This window comes from Planococcus citri, chromosome 5 (assembly GCF_950023065.1).
Source record: "Planococcus citri chromosome 5, ihPlaCitr1.1, whole genome shotgun sequence".
NCBI lineage: Eukaryota > Metazoa > Arthropoda > Insecta > Hemiptera > Pseudococcidae > Planococcus > Planococcus citri.
Window position 1 is genome coordinate 20,081,400 of NC_088681.1, and position 24,052 is coordinate 20,105,451.

Genomic DNA, 24,052 nt, shown 5'->3' on the forward strand with positions numbered 1-24,052 from the left:
TTTTGAGAATTCAAATTCGAGCTTTTTAATAAATATGACTGATTTTGAATTCTGAATTTATTTTCTTCAAAATTCTGAAAACGGATTCGTTCTAAATTCAACCAATTTCAAGATACAAATCTTTCAAGTTTGGGGATTGAGCAAAAAAATTCAGTCACTGCACCATAAAAGGACATTTAAAAAAAAATGCAACAAAATCGGAGGACCAGACGTTATTTTTGGTTCGCGAGAGCGCCAAACTGTACAATATTAAGAAGGAGCACAAAAAATGTCTCTTCCGGGTTCAATCCAACTTTGAAATTGAAAAGTGCTCCAGCGCCTTCAAATTTGGATACACTATAGAAGACTCCTGAACATTTTAATCACCCACAGCTCTTTCGGTTTCGAAGTTGGACTACCATTGAAGAGACGAAGGGTCCAAAATATCAAACATCGTCTCGAAATTGAGTCAATTCCTCCACATTTAAAAATATCAAAAAATTCAACACGATAAGAGGTGATTTCTCAAAACGTTTTCTCCAAACTTGGATTTTTAAATGACCCCCCCCCCCCCCCTCCCACCCACCCAACAACACATCCGTATTTATATAAACATAACGAGGTCAAGTAAAGCACCACTCGTTCAGCTTACGATGGTGTATTTCTGTTTTCGTATACATAATAAATTTTCTTAAAAACACACAACGTGTGGCGTTTCTTCGCTGGCCTTGCCATTTTGTCGTCATTGAACCTCACTTACGATAATCCGGTCATATTTACGACGACAATTATCGTTTTGGAGCTTACGACAGCCCCTCCCCTCCCTGAAAACTCTTCCTCATCTTCAAATTCTATGGTAATAATTTCAAACACACTCGTATAATTTATAACCTCTGACCTCTAATAATCTGCAACGAAAGAAAACTATCGCAAAAAAGATCCGAAGCAAAACTCAAAAAATTCAAAATTCGATCATTTTCCAACAAAAATAATACGTAAATATTACGTCGACGAAAATGTCACAGTATCCTTGAAAATTTCAACCACCCTGCCACACACCTCGCACCTCTTTGACTCTGAAACACGACCATTGCCAAAACTTGGCCTCACATTTGCGGTAAATTACTCGTAATACTCTGCCATCATCGTTTACATAATAATAAGATTTAAATCCGATGATTATCAGACCACAGACCGCCATCATGAAACCGGGGTCGGTCGAGTCTTGGATCGAAATATACGAGTTATGCATACGATCCGCAGCAACGTTGTTGTAACTACATAACGATCATCATCATCATCATCACCATCGCAGCATCGAATAAAAGCATTTTTATTTACCAAACCGATTTTCTGTACGGTTGCCAGGGGCCGCGATATTTTAAAAACATATCTCGTCCAAACTTACGCATCGAATATCTAATTATAGATACGCCATCCATAAACACCGGTCACCGAATACTTTTCAAATGCGTTCGATTTTTAATACTGCAATTCGCGAACTTTTTAAAAACCGGGGCGTGTTATTTTCGCTTTTCAAAGCCCACCGGATCCGAGCTGATCCGCGATGCCAAAAATTTCATCGAATAAAAAACAATGCCATTATTGTGCGGAGTGACGAACTGACGCAGCTGACGAAGACCATGTCACAAGTACTCGTACTCGTATCTCATTTAAATACTCCACCAGCGCCAGTTTGCAAACGGACCGCGACCAATTTTTCAACCTCGTGTTTGTATTATAAAGGTAAATTTGTCGCTCGTCCGTGAAATTATCTAGAAATTACTCGACTAAAATGTACGATGTACGGGCCAGCGAGTGAAGATGCGACGACTGATGCTGCCATTTTCTTTAAAAGTAGCTAGTTAGTAGGTACCGAGTTCTACTCACCTCGTTGTCAATTTTTTCGTTGGTCGTTTCACCGGTCGAATTTGGTTTCTCATTTTCATCCTGTGAAGAAAAAAAAAAGAAAAAAATTCGTATGTTTGGAATTTTCATACGAGCCGAGGAGGAAATAATCTACTTACAACTTCGTTATCGAACTGCACAGCCCCGGTTGATCTTCTTTTAGGTCGCTTCCTTCTAGGATTAGCTGGTTGAGTTGTAGGTACATTTTTCGCTGCTTCTTGGTTATCTTCTCTATCCAATTCTGATAACAAAAATAAAAAATAAATAATATGAAAATGGGTACAATTAATTCATTTGAAAATTCAAACGAAGTAGTAAATTAATGGTATTTTTTTACATAATTTTGGTCAATCATCCTACGGATTAATCAACAATCATTGTGATGGAGGAGGGAGTTTGGGAGGGGAGTGACTATTTTGCATATTTTTTAAAGGTTGAATTGGGAAGCTGTAACACTTTCCATCGTAATTTCAAAAAGCTCTACGACAGGGTGTCTACCAAAATTCGTGCTTTTTTATGCCTTTTTCGTACTCAAACTGAAATTATCTGATAATTTTAGCGAAAATAAGATTTTTTGAGCAATCTTGGCAAGAACAGGACTGTTCGAAGTGTGTGACAATTAAGCTAAAATTGACCCCTTTTAGACAATTTGACCAAAAAAGAACACTTTTTGAAAATTTTTACACAAATGAGCACGTTTTTAGAATTATACTAAAAATCGGCACTTCTTAACTAGTTTACCAAAAATTGAGACTTTTTGAAAAGTTTTCCAAAATTTGGGACTTATTGACTAGTTTTCCAAAAATTGAGACTTTCTGACAACTTTTTCAAAACTTGAGACTTTTTGACAAGTTTTCCAGAAGTTGAGACTTCTTGACTAATTTTTCAAAAATTGGAGCTTTTGGACAAGTTTTCCAAAAATTGAGACTTTTCGACAACTTTTCCAAAATTTGGCAATTTATTGATTAGTTTTTCAAAAGTTGAGACTTTTTAACTGATTTTCCAAAAATTGGGACTTTTGACTAGTTTTTTAAAAAATTGAGACTTTTTGACTAGTTTTTCAAAAATTGAGACTTTCTGGCAAGTTTTCCAGATTGTTTGACAACATTTTCAAAAATTAGGACTTTTTGACTAGTTCTTCAAAAAATTGAGCTTTTTAGAAAAGTTTTCTAAAATTTGGGACTTATTATTGACTAGTTTACAAAAAATTGAGACTTTCTGACAATGTTTTCAAAACTTGAAACTTTTTGACAAGTTTTCTAAAAGTTGAGACTTTTTGACTAGTTTTTTAAAAATTGAGGCTTTTTTGACAAGTTTTTCAAAAATTGAGCTTTTTGACAACTTTTTTAAAAATTAGGACTTTTTGACTAGTTTTCTAAAAAATTGAGACTATTTGACACGTTTTCTAAAAATTGAGACTTTTTGACAAGTTTTCCAAAAATTGAGGCTTTTTGACAACTTTTTCAAAAAGTAGGACTTTTTGACTAGTTTTTTAAAAATTGAGACTGATTGACATGTTTTCCAAAAGTTGAGACTGTTTGACATGTTTTCTAAAAGTTGAGAATATTTGACTAGTTTTTCAAAAATTGGGACTTTTTGACAAGTTTTCCAAAAATTGAGACTAATTTTGAATTTGACACGTTTTCTAAAAATTGAGACTTTTTGACAAGTTTTCCAAAAATTGAGGCTTTCTGACAACTTTTTCAAAAAGTAGGACTTTTTGACTAGTTTTTTTAAAAATTGAGACTAATTGACATGTTTTCTAAAAGTGGAGACTATTCGACATGTTTTCCAAAAGTTGAGACTATTTGAGTAGTTTTTCAAAAATTGGGACTTTTTGACAAGTTTATCAGACTATATTTAAAAATTTTTTCAAAAATTAGGACTTATGGACTAGTTTTTCAACTTTCTGACAACTTTTTCAAAGGCAATTATTGATTAGTTTTTCAAAAGTTGAGAGCTTTTTGACTGTTTTTTCAAAGATTGGGACTTTTTGATTGATTTTCCAAAAATTGGGACTTTTGACTAGTTTATCAAAAATTGAAACTTTTTGACCAGTTTTTTAATACATAATGGACTTTTTTACCAGTTTTTTAAAAATTGAGATTTTTGACAAGTTTTTCAAAAATTTACACTTCTGAACCTTATAAGCAAATTTTGCAAAAAAAAAAAACAGGACTTTTGTTCGGCAATATTGGAACAAAAAGAGGATTTTTTAAACGCGAAAATCAATTTTTTTCATGTTTACGGGAGGTGAGGGGGTATACAAGGTTATAGACTTGCATGTGTCAAGAATTAGCGTCTACTAACTAGCAACATTTTCATTTCTTTCCTTACTTAACGAAGATTTTGTTAAATTATCTCATTTCCAGAAAGTTTTATAAAAAGCCAAAGTGGCTCAAGCGAAAGAGCGGTTAAAAAGAAAACTTGTAATTTGCAAAATAAATGTTCAATATTATGTCAAAATTTTAGAATTTTGAACATTTTTTTTGATAAATTCTTGATATTAGATGAATTAGATTTTCAAAAACTTTGAAAGAGATAAAAACAATTTCTGACATTTTGATGTCACCTACTTATCAGACCCCAGATACAATTTGGACAACAATTAGTTGGTTTTAATCTGACTTCAAAAAACTTTTTTTTATGACTTACCTACAAGAATTTAAAAAAAATTCCCCAAGTACATATCACAACTTTTTGCATTTTTTTCGAAAAATAATTAGCAGGAAAAATTACGACGATTTGAACCGTTAGAAGAGGATTTCAAAAAACTACGTTCAAATCTTTCTCAAATTCTCGGAAGTTGAAAAATCCGCTAAAAGCCCGAGAATCGTCTCAGCTTATGCAATTGCAAATTAATGAAGACAGTAAAAACAAAACGTGAGATTGTTTACATTGCAAATTTTTCTTTGAAAATTGCACAAATGATGTCTGGTTAATAGCTCAAATACTCGTAAAAATCAAATAACAGCAAAACAAGACTATCAACCGACGTTTTACCACTAAACCGTGCCAAAAAAATTTCAAATAAATAAATAATTATCGACGAGAAACAAAAAGGTTTCTGAAAAATATGCACTACTCTGTTGGAAGATTTTCAAGCTTATTTCTTCCTCAAAATTAGAAATACCAAAAATTCCTTTATACAAAATTCACCACTCTTATTTTAGGAATTTTTGTTAACTTTTACAATTGGAATTATTCAATTCAGTAAAATAATCTCAACATCTCAACTATATACCTAATTGAAATTTGAAATAACGAGCCTACGACCAGGAAATTCCAGAGCTGGAAGGTTGATGGGAACTTTGAAATTGTATTTAGTGAACCTTAAAAAAATCTGATGAAAAGCTGGCCTCCTCTCTTCACCTCACATCCAGTCTTATTCAATCATCTTGAAATATTGTAAAAATTTTCAAGTTTTAAAAAATTCATTCTCATTTTCAAAGATAGAATATGAAAAATTCAATCTCAATATTCATATTATTATCATCTACTATAATGAATATAAATAAGTAAATTCAAATTACCTCCATCTTCAGCAAACTTATTAGGTTTTCTTAAAGGTAAAGTAACTGTAGCGGTATCGGTAGCTTCATTTGGCGATGACTGCGAGGTCGTCCATCTAGTAACATTTTCATTAATAGCGTCGTCGTCTTTTTCATTACGTCGAGCATCTTCCAACATGAACTTTAAAAAACAAAACACATATTTCCAAGTTCAGTATCTCGATTATAATACGCAAACCCAGACCCAATAAGCACATCGAACTTGAATCATTCATGTTAAAATTATTAAACAAGGTAATCCGTAATCCATTCGACCAAAACAAATTACAAGGTTGCAATCGACAAAGAAAAACGGTGAAAAACACAAAAATTGAAAGCAAAAAAACATTTACCCTTTCTAAAGTCATTTTTCTATCAGATCCTTTCACACCCAGGAACACTACCGGTACCAGGTAAGTAAGTAATATTTCACTGAATCAGAATGAAGTAAAAACTAGCTTACATTCGATGGCAACAAAAAGGAATAAATTGCGAGATAAGACACACAAACAATCACACATACGATTACTTACATGCACAATAACACACCGCACATGCAACCATCGTAATACCTTTTGCAATTAGCATCGCAAAATCACTCGTTATCGTAATACGTATATCAAAACGATTACAAACATTTCGTAGCGTATTACGAAATTATCTTAAAAAACCATTCACAAAATCGAACAAACACACACACAACGTAAAAGGCAGTAATTAGGTTAGTATCGCGATAACACAAGTTGTAGATATAAGCAAACGTCATTTCTTAGCCGAATTTTCAAACACTGATGAATGATTCAATTTTGAAAAGACATGAAACGAAGAAGGAAAATAAAATGGAAAAAGAAAAAAATGTGTACTTTGATTAAATTTTCCCCCCAAACTACATCATATGAAGTAAAAATAAGAATCCATGAAAAAATTACGATTTTTTTGAATTTTATGAAGGGGGGAGGTGACATATGTAAAATTAAGATGTCAAAAGGAGAGCAGAAATGAAAATAAGGCTTTTGTGATTTTTGAGTCAAGAATATAAAACTCTATGAGTCAATGGAAATCCTCTAAAAAAATACATTCTACAGCACAAAACTTCAGATAAAAATGAGGTTTAATTCTCTTGGAAATAATGCTTTCATAAAATCTGAGATTCAAGTTTATTTTTCCAAGTAATTCAATCAACTTTTCAGAAAAAATTTACTTTTTCGAACTAGGTACCTACTACCTACCTACTCATTTTGAAGAAATTTTTCAAAAATTTACTCTTGGTGCTTAAAAATTATTCAAATTCAATTCTGATAATTTTCTGACCCCTCTTCCTCCGTCTTCCAAAAAATGCAAAATTCTAATTTATCCAAAAAAAAAAAAAAATACAAAAAAAATGTTTTCTGTGCTTTTTATTGAAATTTTGAACACTTTAATCCTAATTTCAAACCGCCGAGTACTCGAAATACAATTTCATCTAACTGGATAGGACAGCCCCCCCAATCACAATCCGGTTTGTTTTGAGCCGACTTCTAAATACTTTTCAAATTATACAAATTTTTATCAACACTAATTCAGAGAAGACTTCATGAAGGATGATAAGAAAAAACTATTGACAAAAAAAACAAAAAAAAAACACTCAAAACTTCACTTTTTGATGTGTTGCCAAAGAAGGAGGGGGGGGGGGGGAAGAAACGGATCCATCTTCTTAAAAAAACATACAAATATGTACCTACATCCACAATTTTTCATTTATTTATTTTTTTTTTAGTTGAAAATGATGGGAAAAAACATTTTTTTTTTTTTAGAAAAATGAGCTCAGAGTTTTCCTTTTTTCTGAAAATAGTTCCAAAAATCAAAGACTGAAACGTTTGTTAAAAATCTAAAAAAAATCCCAAATTCGGTTTCTCCGAGAAAAAAAAAACTAGGTATTCAAAAAAAATTAGTTTTGCGTGAGACTTTTAATTTTAATCTTTCCTTTCAGATGACAGAATTTAAAAAAATTTCAAATGGCTGAAATGGCATGAAAATTGCCCAAAAACAGAAAATAAAATAAAAACAGGACCACATAAAAAATTTTCAACTTTACTACAATTTTGTAATAGTTTTCAGAAATTTCAAACAAATTTTACAATTTTCAATCAACTTTTTTCTACACCTTTTTTGAATCAATTTCTGCGATAATTCTGTAAATTTTAAACAATACAGAGATATGTATAATTGTATATTCACAACTTTTCTCAAATCAGTTTTTTTTATGAGTTTAATGGTTTTAGTGCACTTTGAGCATCTTCTCCTATAATAATTTCATCACTTTTTTGTAAACTTTCAAAAATTGTATGCAATAATTAAATTTTAAACTGCTTTTAAGATACTTTTTTCGGTCAAGAAATTTTTAATTATAATTTTATTTTTGAAATTTTTATAAATTACTATGTTTACCTACAAGAATTTTATTCAATTTTCAGCAACTCATAAAATTTTTCACCATTTTTAATTGTAGGTAATCCAACAAATGACTCACAATATCGAATTTCATTCATTTTTACGATTCATATTTTCATCAATTTCCATGTGAATTTCACTAATTTTATGCAATTCAAATTTTTCAATATTTTTACAACGTTATTGATAATTTTCAAATTTTTTTGTTCAATTTTTATATCATTTCGACAAAATTTTGAGAATTTTGACATGAATGTGCAATTTTTAAAACTTTTCATCGAATTTTATGCGTACCTATTTACAAAATTTCATGAATTTTAAAATCATTCATTAATAATATTTTTACAACGATACAATGAAAAAATTGTCAACTTTCGTCAATTCGAACAATTTTCAAAAGATTTTTTTTTTTCAATTTCAGAATTTTTTTACTTCAATTTTTAAACATTTTCTCATAATTTTAGTTGAACAAATTTCATGAATTCTAAATAAAATAAGCAAGCAATTTGAAGGCAATAATAACCTATCGTTATACGAATTTCTAGGCTCCTTTCCTTTATTCATTTTTCAGAGGGGAAGGGGGAGGGGAAGAATGATAGTTTATGTAAAATCCTTCAAGTTTCACTATATCCCTGGCTAAGCAGAAAATTCGGCCAAAAACAACCCAACACACAAAACACCAATCTCCTTTTCTTATCCTAATTCACACATCACAAAACGTAAACAAACAAGCGCAGGGGGTTAATGACGAGTGAAGTGAAGTGAAAAAAGTCGACATTCGCGAAGAAAAGAGTAATTACACTTCAAAAAATGGTGAAGGAAAAAAACCATAGGTGTCACGATAATAATACGTAATGTAGTAAAGGTATAGCACAGAAAGAGATACACTATAACGAGAGTACACAATAATAATTCAGATTCTGACACACACCTTACAACCATTATCAATTCTAAGTCGCCACGAAGGTCTTCTTTCATTGGTAGTTTTATTAGTTTGTGGCACAGTAGTTGTGCCTGTAGTAATCGTAGCGCTAACAGATATACTCGTAGGTTCTACAACAACATCATTCTGCTCCGTATTTGTAGTATTTCCAGTACTAGGCTGTTGAGAGATTCACATACAAGACAACACACCGTTGTATCAGAAGGTACACAACAACAACAACAAATTTATCTATCACGTACACAAGAGAAAAGAAAAAAAATTTATGGCAGAATTGGCCGAAACTGTTCTCAACATGGGCCGAATTAGTCGCCAGATAGAAAATTGTAAAAAAAAAACAATAGCTCAAAAAACCAGTACCCGAAGTTTACCCTTAGTATTTACCGTTTGTTCGCCGGTCGGTGTTAAACTGTTGAGCTGCATCGACGCTAGTTGTAATTGCTGCTGTTGCTGTTGTTGTTTCTTCTTGACCAATTGCTCGGCCGATTTTATCTCCTCCAGCGTGACACCCTGGGTTGATCGCCTCGTCTCTCGGACTCGTTTCGCGTGAGCTTTTCTTTGCGTTTCCGATTCTTCATCTCTGACCGGTGGTACGAAAGATCTGTAAGAGTACGTTGAAATAAATCGTTAAAATTTTGACCGAAAAATTTCAAGTGCTTGATATACATAGAAATTTGTACACATATAAATATTGCTTTCTACAATAAACCTAGTAAATGTATAAAATAATAAGTGATAAGTGTAAAATACATAGATATGAAATAAATAACATTACAGTTCAACACTTTGCGACCAAGTGCTAACAAGCTTAGCTAGTACCATACTTTTCAACAAAAATAATAACAAAACTTTTCAAAAAAATAAAAACTTCATGCAAAAAATAACTAACAACGCTAACACGATCAAGCTTCACTATACTTAATCAAGTCGCAATTCACAATTTCAATTCAAATGAAACACGAGTAACCTGCGACAATAATTTCCCTTTGTTATTTTTCCACGCAATTTTACACTTTTTAGTCAACTTAATACGAAATCCTCGTCAATGAAATACCGATTAGTCATAAGCTCGCTGAGTATGGCGTGAAAATTACTCGTAAATTGTACATGCTCGATGCAGGGTCATTCATCGGTGAATAATTCGAATATAGGTGCAAGTGTCAGGTAATTAGGATGGGTATGTTTGGGTAGGTGGTACCTGCTTCAAGGTACTATGTTATTTTGTGACCACCAATTGGTCCTTGCATTTAACTAGCCTTCAGTCTGTAAAATTGGAAAGGGAGAGGAAGAAGGAAATGAATAAGTAACTAGACGAGCGAGAAAATGCAATTTTTTTCAGTTCGTCATTATAAACAGCAAAAAAATCCAAGAATCACGAAATCTTAAATAATTTGGCACGTTCCATAGCTGATCAAATTCCCTAGGTCAAAATAGGCCAAAATAGATGAACAATTTATTTCGGTCTTTACCCCCCCCCCCTTCCTTCCTCCCAGTGTACAAAATTCCAATATTTTGAAATCTACTCAAATTTTGGAGAAAGAATTTAGAAATAAATTTTTCGTAGATTTCCCCCTCCTTCTCCTATAGGATCGAGGAATGAATGAAAATTTTTCGTGTTTCGTTTTTTTTATTTTCGAGTTCAAAAAAACGCGAGAAATTTTTTTGAGCTTTCAATCGATATGATTTTATTACGTTTTTATTCATTGAATTTGATTTTTCGAGAAAATTTCCTCTCTACTCCCCTCCGCCCTTTCAGAGTTTAGTAAGTGAATCGAGTCTTGAAAAAGATGGACGAATGGAGAAAACTCATCGTGAATGATCTTATTGGGTGAAAACAGCAGCCCTAAAATCACACTTCAATTTTCACTTAAAATATTCACTGTTCGTCTTTGAAATATAAAACAAAAAAAAAACTAAAAATTGAACTTATTTTTCAACGAATTTTCTCAAAAATAAATAGAAGCAAAAATTGAAGGAAAAATCATAGGGCAAAAAATTTTTAAACAAGTTTTTTCTCATATCAATTTTTTTTTAAATTGAAAAAAGGTTTAAATTTTGAAATTTTTGAGCTTTTGAAGGAAAAAGATTAGATACTTACTGACCTTGAAAGCTCAAATGTTTGCTAAGTCTCATTCAGACCATTTTTTAACAATAATTTCTTGCTCGACTTCATTTTGAAAAAATTGGAAAATCAACTTAAGGAAGACTGTTTATTGGATTTCAAAAACGGGAAATTCATTTTATACGTTTTTCCATTTAAAATTTTAAGGTTCGAATTGAAGTTTTGTGAAGGAGATGAACTTTGGAGCTAATTAAATAATATTCTGTCTTCTTCATTGTGAATCTCCTTTTCATCTTTCGGAGGCCTTGCATCTCTTATTTACACTTTGAATTTTATAATAAATTTTAAAATGTGAGTAGGTAACTTTTATTGAAATCAGAAATATTTTCTCATTACTTTTTTGAGCAAGACCTCTGTATTAATTTACTTGCTCAAGTATTATTAGTACTTTTGAAAAAATCAAAATTACTAAAAAAATATCAACATTTAAATCAAAATTAATATTGCAAATTTGCAATCAAGAGACCAAAACATTTTTCAAGCTGTATCAATCTTGAGGGGGAAAAATATTAAAATATTTCTTCAAAATTGCATAAACCTTTGCAATTTTTCATTTTTTGTCTTTTTTTCATTCAATAAGGTAAATGACTCAATAGTGTACCTTAATTTGAAAGAAAAAAAAAAACGATTAAAATTTGGTAGATTCTAAAGGGGAGAGGGAAGGGGACTCGATAAAAGCGAGCAAAACACGTGACATCAAATTATGAATCAGACCGTGAAATTATTCTAAATAAGTTTTGGATTGACGATATTTTTGAATAAAATGCAAAAATCTTCATTTCAGCTGCTTCTTGAACTCATTTTTTGTAATTTTCAGCACAGAAGACGCTTCCAACATATTTTTGGTGATGGACAAATTTCTCCACAAGACCCATTGGTTCAAAAGTAGACATTTTAATCTATCATAATTTTTTTTTTTACAGAGATTGCTTGAGGAGCTCTCATTTTGAGCGATTGGGACTCTGTTATCACTTATCACACGAAATTTTGAAAAACAAAAAAAAACTCAAAGTTTTATAGAGATACTTGAGAGGGAAGGGGGTGGAAAGCTGAGGATTACCAGCTGCCACAACGAAAACAATCGAAAATGGTTGCGGATTTTAAGAAGTATTTGAGAGGGGGGAGGGGAGGGATCCAAAATCCTTCCACAAGATTCCACTTCTAAAGTTCTCATTCCTGCATTATTTGAAGAAAAAATAAATAAATAAAATGAATTGCAGCCATTTATAAGTAATTTTGACTAAAATATAAGTTTCTATGAAGAAAAAAATATTTCAAGAAATCAAACATAAGAAAAATCAATAAAACAAAATTCAAGTCAGTAAAAAAAATGATAAAGAACAAGTTAATATTTTTTCAAATCATCAATCAGCATAAAAACCATCAAAATATGAATCATTTTATTCACTCAAGTTTCGCAAACAGTTAGTAAAACACACAAAAAATTCATTTCATTATTAAAACGAGCTGATGAATTTTCAACATTTTTTCTCAAAATGTAAAGTTTTGAGAAGTGTTTTTATTTTTTAAGAATTTTAGCCACAAGAACTGGGTGAAAGAAAAGAGAGAAAAATTCTACATTTATAAGGCCCTAATCTTTTATACTCGTATGCAGAATTGGGCACATTTTTCTTCAAATTGCATCAATTTTGATAGGCAAGGTACAAGAAATTAATGGCAGGTGAGTTTAATAAAATTCTATTCCTCACTGCGAAATTTTATTCCCTATGGAAAGAAACTATACTCTTACCTTTACCTTTACGTACCTACTTAACACATTTTTATCAATTTAAATCATTTTAATGAAATTTTCAACCATTTTTAAACATTGCACAATTTTCGTAGCATTTTTTTGAAGTTCAAGATATTTTTCATAATACTGATGCATTCAATCATTCATATTCAATTTTTACAATATTTCATACAATTTATTTACACCGCATTAAGCAACTTTAATCAATTTTACAGAGTTCCCAATCGCCATTTTTTCGAATGACAAATCCCTCGAATCCCATTATTTCGAAATTCGAATTCATAAATATGAGTAAAAGTTCAGTTTTTCGCCAAATTTGCAAAAGACCTGTTTTTTTATTGGCCAAACTTCCCAAAAAATCTCCTTTTTTGTCAACATTTCAATAAAATCTTACTATTTCATCAAACTTGTAGGGAAGGCTCGTTTTTAATCGAAATTGCATAAAACTTTTAATTCGTCATTAAAATTGCACGAAATTCATACATTTCAAAATGAAGTTTTCTGGAAAAATTCATTTGTGAGAAACGAGAATGGTCATTTCAGTCATATTAATTTGGAAAATCGGGTTCGAGAATTCAAAAATCCGGTAAAAGATTTATTTTTATTTGTATTCTATTTTGGCCAATTTTACAAAGCATTTGAAGTAGTTTTCAAGCAATATCTAATCATTTTTTACAAAATTTGCAGTATTTTTAGAGATTTTAATGGAAAAGGGTTCAATTTTTAAGATAATTTCAGAATTCAGACAACTTTCCCGATTATTGATCAATTTTACACCTTTTCAAAATAAATTTAATGAAATTTTCACCTACAGTTTAGGATAAATTTTGAACGACTTCTGAGTCTTTTTGATATTTTTCTCATATTTTACGACTTTTATTGAATAATATTACGATGATTATTCTTTTTTACATTTTAAACAATATTTTTTATCCCACTGATTTTTCCAACAAAATGAAAGGTTGCAGCAGTTCTCTTGCGGATATAATTTTTGCACCATCTCAACTCATAATAAAATTGAAGGGTTTAATTCCAAGTCGGCCTAAGTCCATTTTTTCCGTTTCGAGAAAAACACAAATAAGTGTTTTTCTCGCCCTTCCGCTTCAATAATAAATGATGTGATTATATGGTTGTGAAGCTTGATCTTTCTGCTTTAAAGTACCGTATTGGTATTTTTTTAATTTTGCGTATTTTCAGCTCCAGAGCGCGTCAAACAGTCAGAAAAAGTGGACTTAGGCCCATTTGGAATTATCTGATGTTAAAAATTTCGAAAAAGAGCTGAAAAACGCGTTTTTTCAAAAAAAAATTCACGAATCATTGATTTAATACATTTCTGAAACAATTTCATTCGAAGCACCTTCAAATTTCGTCTCTCGAAAATCGTTGAAAAACTTGAAAAAAAACCGGCGCAACCGCACTTGTATACAAATACTCGTAAAAAATGGATTTAGGCCACTTTGGAATAATCAGCTGTTTTTTCGAGCCGGCAAAACAGCGCTCCTGAGCGAAAAAAGTAACGCCAGGTGTTGGGACAAGGTGATAAAGGTGTTAACCGACCTGTACCACCAGATGGCGCTGCTAACTCAAAAATGATAAAAATGGACTTAGGCCGACTTGGAATTAAACCCTTCAATTGTCCAAAGATTCAGAAATCCAAACTCCAACCCCCCCCCTCCTTCCCTTCCAGTCCTACAACTACAGTGCCAAAAAACACTACATGCGACTGATAATGTCATTCAGTATCAACACTAAAAAAAAACAACACACTACATCTACATACTTCAAAATAAAATGTTACTCAAATGGATCTCTATACTTTGTATAAGGCACACAAGACGTGGATGAAGGAGAAAAAAAATTAAGGTATGAAAAAACCATTCAAGCGCAATATAAATCACAGCCACACAAGCGAGTGCACACTTCGATCGGCTAAATACGCACTTGAAGAAATTTTTGAAGATATTTCCGGGACTAAGTTTGCTAGCGATCGGCGTAGTCGGAGCTGACATTGTCGTTTGTTCTGTCGCGTTAACGCTATTAGCCGCATTTTTATTACCACTGCGGTAATTCGGTTGAAATTAAAATCCGATTCAACAGCATTTTATAGATATATGTACCAGGTATAAAAAAAATAGCTTAATTAATCTACTATAGAATACGCTAATTAGAGGTAGATGCATTCTAAACAGGACGAATGTGTTTGTGTAGGTAGATCTACCACATGATCTTAGCAATGTTTTCTATAAGGATGATATACCTTTATCTATAGGTTCTACCACCTAATTATTATAGGAGCTGAGTCTCTATAGAACTAATATCTCTCCTAGCCCCATTCATTACCTACTAATATATGAGGCATTATATTCCCACAGGTACAGTACAGTGTAGGACGTAGGTACGTACTAGATCTAGAAGATGTAACCAAACTACACCATTATAGGTATAAGCAAAACAGTAAGTACCTTCTGACTTGCTGAGCCGTCAAAGTTCGCGAAATGATCGAATTTGGTCCGACTCCTGCAGTCGTCGATGCGGCGATAATGTCCTGCACTGCCGTCGCAGAAATGGCGTTAGTGGTAGACGAAATCGGACACGTGGGAGTCGTCGATGATGTTATTGGTAATAGTATATCGTCGCGCATTAATTTCCTGAAAGAAAAAAAAATGAAATAAAAATTAGCAATCGACAATTTACAAGTAAAATACATTAACACTAATTATCGTTAAAATTTTCGTAAAATAAAAACCTTTTCCCAAGTTTCATTTCATGCCACACAGTCGAGAGTCCATTCATTGACCTATAACATGATTCACTGGTACACCAGTGTCGTCGAGCTATCTCGAAAAAGGTGTAGTATGTAAATAGGCGTGCCAGATAATGACTCATTCGGAAATATCTACCTAAGTTTATTAATCACTTAATACAAGTAATAAGTGAATTTTTAACCCATTCGATAAAACAAACCGTAATTTTACGATTACTGTTATATTTTTATCGAAATGTGAGACAAACCGAGGAAGGGAGCAAGTAACGGAATTCTTTACGGTTGATTCGTCAAAATTTTGAATCATAAGGTTCAAATTTTTCAATAATTCGAGACTGGAATACTTGTATTTCTCGACGATCAATTCCTAAGCTGGCTACATTGGATTTGTTTACAACGATTTCGATTACTTTTTTTCGTTTAAATCGTGTAGGTGGGGTAGTGGGTGATTTTGCGAGGAAAGTGTTTCTGAAATACATACATAATTTGGCAAGCTGAATTGTCTTCACGATGTTTAATGTTTATTCATTTATTTTATTTTGAATAAATTTTTTACGTAGATGGAATTATTGCAACCTCATACATAAGTCGAATCATTCGGTGGATTTTCAAACGAATCGATTTGTTCAAGAGGAAACATTATGTCAAGACTTTTTCAGAACTGGCCATTGGCCAAAAATATGTAGATTAAGATCAGGAGCGAGAATAGCTGAGGAGATTGCCATTTTTGTAATTTTTAAATAAAGGGGAGGGGGAGAAGCAAGACGAAAATTATGTCAAACTTTGAGATCAAAAATATCTTTTATCGAGAAGAAATTTCAATTTACATAAATACAAAATTATTTTGAAAAAGTTTTTTTTTTCTTAGAAATCCATTCAATTCTGATAGACGGATCCCTCCCCCTTCTTCTCCCCACTCTTCTATTTTCATTAAAAAAATTCACAATCCAAAAAACGTAAGAATTTCAAAAAATCCATTTTTTCACAACAAAATTGGCGCAGGAGCTTCCAAAATCACCCCCCCCCCAATAAGTGGGAAGGGGGTCAGGTTAAGGACTGTTCCAAAATATTCAGAACATGTAAATCGAAATTTCGCAATTGGGCACTAAAATATGTCCTTTGAATATGAAAGAAACAGCCAAAAAATTATTTTCTTAGAACTGGCAAAAATCGTTCAATATTTTCGAACGAATCATTCGCGAACGACTTCATCAATTCTCACGTAAATCGTTCACAACAAATGAATTCGGCATGACCGATCGAAAAATTACCTTTTATAAGCATCAAATTCATCAGAAGCTCAACGTTACGACCATTCAAAGTGAAAATTCGTTCGCGAACGACTGAATCAGCGACCACATGATTCACAACGGGAACGAAATTTGTAAAATCGATCACGATCAGCATTTTCATTGTTTAGGTTGAATTTTTGGAGATATTTTAATGATTTTCGAAATGAATTGTTCGCGAGTGCATGAATCAGTCGTTCGCGAACGAATATTAAATCATCAATTTCAACTCTTTTGAATTGTTCCTATTCCTCTCAGTTCATGTTTACGACGTCACTACAAAAACATGGGACCGAATTGGTCGCGAACGACTGAACGAGTGCACGAATCAGTCGTTCGCGAACGAATACTGAATCATAATTCGACTTTTTCGATCGATTGTTCCTCCCAGTTCAGGTTTACGATGATGATACTATTGATACTCCAAAAAACACAAGACGGAATCGGTCGCGAACGACTGAATCGATCATCAAAAATGAATCGTTTTTTGAACATATTCTGAATACTGGACTCGATCAAGAAAATTACCAATTCAATATCATTTTGAGTGACTCTTGGAATTCAAACAAATCGTTCGCGAACGACTTTCAAAAACAATCCAAAATTTCACTAGTGGATCATTCGTGAACAACTGAATTACATAATCGTAAAATGAATCATTCGCGAACGAATTTAGAAAACGCGACTCTAAATCACTAAATGAATTCAAAATTGACCACAAGGTCTCATCATGAAAAATAAAATTTTATGAAATGATTCGCGAACGATTCGTTCAAAAAATGATTCATTCTTCGTTAACTTCGAGAATTCCGTTACTACGTAAAAATTGAAAAATACCTTCACCAGCGTAGTATTTTTTATACACTTCCAGAAAGAAGACGCAGGAGGAACCTACTTTCGATGTAGACGGTTTCTACTTTCTCTAAACACATTTCCAAGAATTTTTTCTACAATCGCTCGAAAAAATTTCAAAAGTAGGGAAGAGATTTAAAAATGGAGCACAAACACAAAACACAACTCGTTACACTTTGTTCGAAAAATTCGATTCAAACGTAAAGACACCAAATATGTATTTTTATTGAAAAAAAAAAAAACCATCACCAATTTTTTCAACATTCCCAATCCTTCGCTTCACCCATAGCAAAAAAAAAGCACAACTTACTCGACGCCATCCTACATCAGCTGTTGTTCAATATTCGATGGTCAAATTTGACCGAAAACCCCCCCACCTATGATTCGTAAAACGATGACCAATCTCGTATCCACCACTTTCGCGTCACTTTGACTAAATAACACAGCTCTAACTGTACGGTCACTGGTTAGTTTCGATTTGAACGATACACAATTTTCAAATTTCGCACATTTCGCGTAGTACTCAGAATTTTACAAATAAATAGGGGTTTTTGAACGGCAGCACGATAAAAACACTTAAAAACTGGACAAGCATCGTATTAATGACTGGGTTAAACGGACCGCTCGTTTGGGTATACGAGTAGTGGCCGCCGCGTGATCAATGTATCTATTAGCAGAATTACCATTAAAGGAAACTAGTACAGTGTATAAAATCTTTTCGAGCTGACACATACACATTTAGCGTGTGATCTTAGGTATAGAGAGTGACGCGAACGATGGACTTATTCGTTCTAACTTATGTACCATTGTGTAAGTACAAGTACATCTTGCAGGCGAAAATACCCACAGATCATAAAGACTCAAAGAGTGTTTCTCCTGAGGAAGAAGTGTTCAAATTTTTCGAAAATGAGATTTTTCAGACAGATGAGGTTCGAGAAACGACCTACTTCTTATATTATAATAACCTTCAACCCACATTTACCAGTCACTATCGTCGAGTATTCTGCGTTTGAAAAAATTCTCAGTTTCGGTTTTTCAAACCCCTTCTCAGTCAGCAATCGATGATAATTCTCAAGAAAATTGAGATATGAAAAAATATTTAGAGTATGTTAAGTTATAAAGCTCTGCAACTTATTTTTTTTATACTTTCACTTTCATAAAAATCAAGTACCTATTAGTAGTGCAAATTACGAACCACTGAACCGGTTTCAAAGGTGTATGTCGCATCAAAGGCCTGCCATACCTCAATCAAATTTGTATTTCGAGATTTCAAAAGGCACTAATTCCAAAATTTTCAAAGAAATTATGTTTGTGCAGTGCAATGTGTATGGATTTTATAAACTGTAACTGAGGAAGTAAAATAGCCATTGTTTTTTTTTCTCAAAAAATCATCGTACTTGATTCTTTCTTGAAAATTACTTGTCAATAAAATTGCAATTGACTACTGAATTTCCTTTCTTTCTCCCTTCCCAAATTTTGAATATTTTTCATATAAATAGGTACACATGTTTTATTTCTTGAGCACCTTCTAACTTACGAAAGAGATCAAAAACTGTCACCATCGTAACAACTCAAAGCAAATCTTTTGAGGTGAATTTTATAAACTCAACAGAAAATTATACACACAATTTTGGGATTCAAAAAGACTTTTTTTTTTTTTTAAATCCAAATTCGGCTGAAAATAAATATTAAACGTTTCACCTTTGTGATTCGAGACATTTGATTGACCAATCCTTGTGATCTCAAACTAAAAATCTCCACGATTATTTTTCGAAGGATAAGGAAAGGCCCCGAATGATTTGAGAATTTATCTTTTCGAAAAAATTTGTCTTCTGTAGTCTTTTCATCTCTATTTTTCGACTGAATGAAACACATTTTTTTAAAAAGCTGAATCTTGAGAATTTACAACTCTCTTTCTTCCTCTCTTTTCGCGATTTTTTCCGGTACCTTTCCTTCATTTTTTTACAAAAACAATTATTTGGAAATCTTTGAAAAAAATTGCGACTTTTGCAATCTATTTTCAAAATTGCGACTTATCGCGACCTTTTTTCGCGATTTTTTTTGATACCCCTCCTTCACTTTTTTACAAAAAAAAATTACTTAAATGAAAATGTTTGAAAAAATTTTTGACTTTTTGGTGATTTTTGGTAAAAATTGCGACTTTTTTGCAATTTTTTGCGAACTACATACTTTCAAAATCGCGACTTTTCGCGACATTTTTTCGCAATTTTTCTTTCAGTGCCCCCATCCTTTATTTTTTTACGAAAAAAAATTAATTGAAAATTTTCGAAAAATTCGGACTTTTTGGTGATTTTTGGTAAAAACCGCGACCTTTGTGACATATTTTCAAAATCACGACCTTTTTTTCGCGATTTTTTTTCGGTAATGTCCTTCCTTTTTTTACAAAAGTAAATTCCGTTTTTCTAGCAAAAAAAATTGTTTGGAAATTTTTGAAAAAAATTGCAACTTTTTTACAAAAAAAATTTTTTGGTCAACTTTTTTTAAAAAATGCGATTTTTTGGTGATTATTGGTCAGAATTTCGACCTTTTCCCGACTTTACTCCCTAAATTTGAAGCATCTACTGAATTGGTCTGTAAAAATAATTTTGACTGACTAATTCAGTAGATTTTCTACTGTTTTGCAGTAAAAAACTACTGCTTTTAAGAAGGCAAAATGTCGTGACTGCTAAGCAGTGAAATTTCACTGTTTCAAATTTAGAGAGTAGCGACCTATTTTCAAAATTTCAACTTTTCCGCGGCTTTCGCGACCTGGTAGAAATCTTGGACATTTTCATGAAAAAAAATTAGAAAAAAAATTGAATTGTTTATTTTGATGAATTTAAATCGCGACAAGAATCGTCACTTTTTACGCTTTGCTTCCGACCCCAAAAATGGATCTCATTCGCTTTATTGTTTTTCGAAACAAAACGAAGAATTTTAAAATAAAATAAATAAGAGAAAAAATAGCAATTCTGTTATTTGACAGGTAGGTATAATTTTGCCTAATATTCATACGCATAACGACTAGCTAAAATTTTTTTCTCATTTCTGCTTCAGAACTGGAATTTTTTAATTATGGAAAAGAGAAACAAACTGGTTCTGGCGAAGCGAAGAGCAAAAGCTCTTTTCTCGTGCGATGAGTTACTCGTACAAAGTTTATTACGAGTATTTTTCTTCAAAATTTTAAAATCTGAATAATCATTCAAAAAAAAAAAGTTCAAACTCGAAAAAGAAAAGCAAACGAGCCCGAGTCACTATTTCCCACATTTATAAAGTTATATGAGGTAAAATTGCAAAAAATAGGGTTTTCTTTGTTTTTTTTTTTAACGACCCTATTTGGGTACCAATAACTGCACTCTCATGTGATCTAAGGATCTCAAATTTTTTATGGAACGTTTTCAATCCAAAGTGAACCAATTCCCCGAATTTCAACAAAATCCGTGGTAAATTCTTTTTTCAACCCATCTCGATGAAGAACAGGTAATCGAGAAAAAAAGTGGAGCGTAGTAATTTTTCTCAGTTGATTTTAAATTTATGGCGGGAGGGGGGGGGGGGGAATGACATTTCACTCACCCAAAACCTCTGAGCAAAAAATGAGGGGTCTTTTGACCACCGTAGTGCAACTTTTGAGCAAATAGACACAAAATAATGTATACCCAAGCGTTCTAGCATGCGATGCATTTTTTTCTCACAAATCACGTTTTGATCAACAGGTTCAGATTTTTCATCAAAGGGTTAAACCCTGACTTATAACTTCACGGGGAAATTTGAATATTAGTAAAAGCAGTATAAATCTACGATACGAGTCACTTTCTCGTCACTTGACTTGGCTACAGCAAAGCAATCATAGCAATATCCATATCTATTTCATATGTCAGTCATAATATAGCAATAATAGCAGGTACTACATAACGACACGGTTCCAATTACACCGGACTCATTGGCTGGCCGAAGCCGATTGATAGTGATACAAGGTACTCGAATAGTTGGTTGGTTGGTTGGTTGCGGGAAAACGATGAGAAATACAAAAAGAATCATAATCATACCTTGCTCTTTCTTTCAGCGACGCAGATCGCGTTGGTAAGCTGCCGGTGTTATTTGTATGCGGAGGAATTAACGCAGGGTGAGTATTTCCAGATTCGATTTTAGCTTTCAGTTCGCAATACCTTCGATAAAACCTATATTATACATAGTAAAAAGCGCCATGTAAGCCGATCACAAACACACACATACACACGTAAGACGTAAAATCAGCTAGTAGGTAAGTAGGTGAAATAATAGTAAGTAAATAACGTTTGAAATCGTCGAGCCATATTAGAATATAAAAAAAAAAAGTTGGTCAATTAAGCGTATAAGCTATATACGGTTAATCGAGTTAGGTTATACTCGTATGATTAGCGTACGTATAGTACTATAAGATATATACGATAGATATAGGTAGGTAAGGTACAGTACAGATGTAGATAGATATGCCATCGCAAACTTACTTATCATCAGCTTCGAAGCTTTGAGTACGTCTTAAAACGACCTCAGGTGCTTTATCATCGTGTACAGCTACCGACTCGCTGGATGCTGCTGTATTATTATTATTCCATAACTTCTCATCTTCGAATCCTAGTATCGTAAAATGTGATCATTAATAATAAAGCTCGAAGTATACAATAAACAAACCGCCATCCACACAGCACAGCACACACATTCAGACAAATCGTCGCCGCACCGATACAACAACCACGCAACAAAGAACACGCCGCGTCGTGTTCCATCGACTTTATCATAAAGCTCGCGTGCTCACCTCTCTCTCTCTCTTTCTTTCCATCTTCTACATATACAGTCAATACCTACAACTAATACAAAGTACATGGACATACACCATAGTGGACACATGAATCATTACACGTATATATCTATCTCTCTACCACTATAGCGCATGTTAATACATATTACATAATAACCTCCTCTTGTTTTCCATTTTGCAACTCTTCTATAATAACAAAACGATGAAGCCCCCGAACTGGTAGGTAACTGGTTTATGCAGATAGAGAACAGAGGTCTCTTATACAGGAGGTACATTAAGCGCCAAAACACACCGAGGAGGCGACCCTGTTTGTTTGTTTTAATCGCCCGATCTATAATGGTACCTCTCACTCTACCTACTACAATGATGAGTAATCATAATAACACGATCGCGACCAACGACCACCATTTCCATAGATCATCTTCTTCGCAACTTCGCAATAATGAAAAACCACTCGAAAAATCCATCTTAATTGAAATCATAGGTACCGAGATGTTTATGGTGTTTTTGTTGCCGTTGTCTATATTATTTTGTTCTGTTTGTTCACATTGTTTAAAGTACCATAGAGATGTACATAAGTCGTCACGCAGGTGTCCGACTCCGACTGTCGTGGTAAGAACGATAAATAAAATAAAAGAGAAAAAAAACGTAGGTATTCAATAAGCAATAAACCATAAATGTTTAAACTGCGTTCTAGTAACTGCGACCATCGTCGTTGTGATGTTTCATTGTCTGGTAAATTTCACGCGCGACGCGGCGGTATCTTTTCCTCGTTCTTGAGTTACCATTGTTTTTTTTTATTGATACTGCGACATCGATTATAGCACGTTGTTAATTAATTACCTACGACAACCGAAGCGATCTGTAGAAAAAATTAAGGCAAGTTCTTTGCCTCCCCTCCCTCTCCTCCCTCCAAAAAAATTTATATCTCGTGAAGAATGTTCGAAAATTTCAAATCCAAAACAATAGACTACTGATTACCTTTTTTTTTCAAATCCAAAAACTAAAATCATCGTCATTTTTGACACTTTCTCGTTAGAAAGGTGAGGAGAACTGGAAGAGCCTTGTAATTTTCACACAATTAGATACAAGAGTTTACGAAAATATGGCGCGATTTACGTACATTTTTCCCTTCAAAATAACAGAGAGGGTAGATGAAGGGCACTGAAAGGGTCGTATTCAAAAAGTAAGTGAATATTCAAACTCAGCACTCTTGAAAACCAAGTCCAATTCAATTTTTTGCAATTTTGATTAATTTTGAGGCACACTTGAAGAACAGGATAGTCGACTACAGAAGCTAAGTTAATATCCAACATAGTGACCAATTCATTGAAGAAATCATTTTCCGATACATTCCCCCCGCTTTCCAGACCAATTTATCCAATTTTTCAGACCCTTCAAATAGCACCTACATTTAAATAGGGGGGGGGGAGGGGTCAATTTGGTAAAGAAGAGACTCAAATTTATTTAAGACAGACTCTTTTGGGGTCAAAATGTTTCTATTTTTATAGAGAACTAAGAACTATAAATAATTAAAAAATAAATAAACAAATGGAAAATTACGAAAGTTGACTGAGGAAATGAAAAAAACAGGACTTTTTCAAAATTTCGACAGAAAATGGGACGTTTTTTGGTACTATTGGCAAAAAACAAAACTTTTCTG

At 32.8% G+C, this 24,052-nt stretch overlaps 1 protein-coding gene across 6 annotated transcripts in view; it reads right to left on the reverse strand.

Annotated features, from left to right (window-relative positions):
* The window catches only part of Mbs (Myosin binding subunit), a 102,555-nt gene that overhangs the window by 10,798 nt on the left and 67,705 nt on the right, over positions 1–24,052 (reverse strand). For 3 of the 6 annotated variants that reach the window (XM_065370057.1, XM_065370059.1, XM_065370058.1), the window contains exons 10-18: positions 22,079–22,205; positions 21,638–21,769; positions 15,149–15,334; positions 14,628–14,744; positions 9,196–9,412; positions 8,800–8,970; positions 5,421–5,580; positions 2,007–2,128; positions 1,870–1,929 (exon numbers count right to left, since the gene is read on the reverse strand). In XM_065370057.1, the coding sequence (XP_065226129.1) occupies positions 1,870–1,929; positions 2,007–2,128; positions 5,421–5,580; positions 8,800–8,970; positions 9,196–9,412; positions 14,628–14,744; positions 15,149–15,334; positions 21,638–21,769; positions 22,079–22,205 (1,292 nt within the window). The remainder of the gene's footprint in view (positions 1–1,869; positions 1,930–2,006; positions 2,129–5,420; positions 5,581–8,799; positions 8,971–9,195; positions 9,413–14,627; positions 14,745–15,148; positions 15,335–21,637; positions 21,770–22,078; positions 22,206–24,052) is intronic. The other 3 variants (XM_065370061.1, XM_065370060.1, XM_065370063.1) reach the window with 3 other exon arrangements.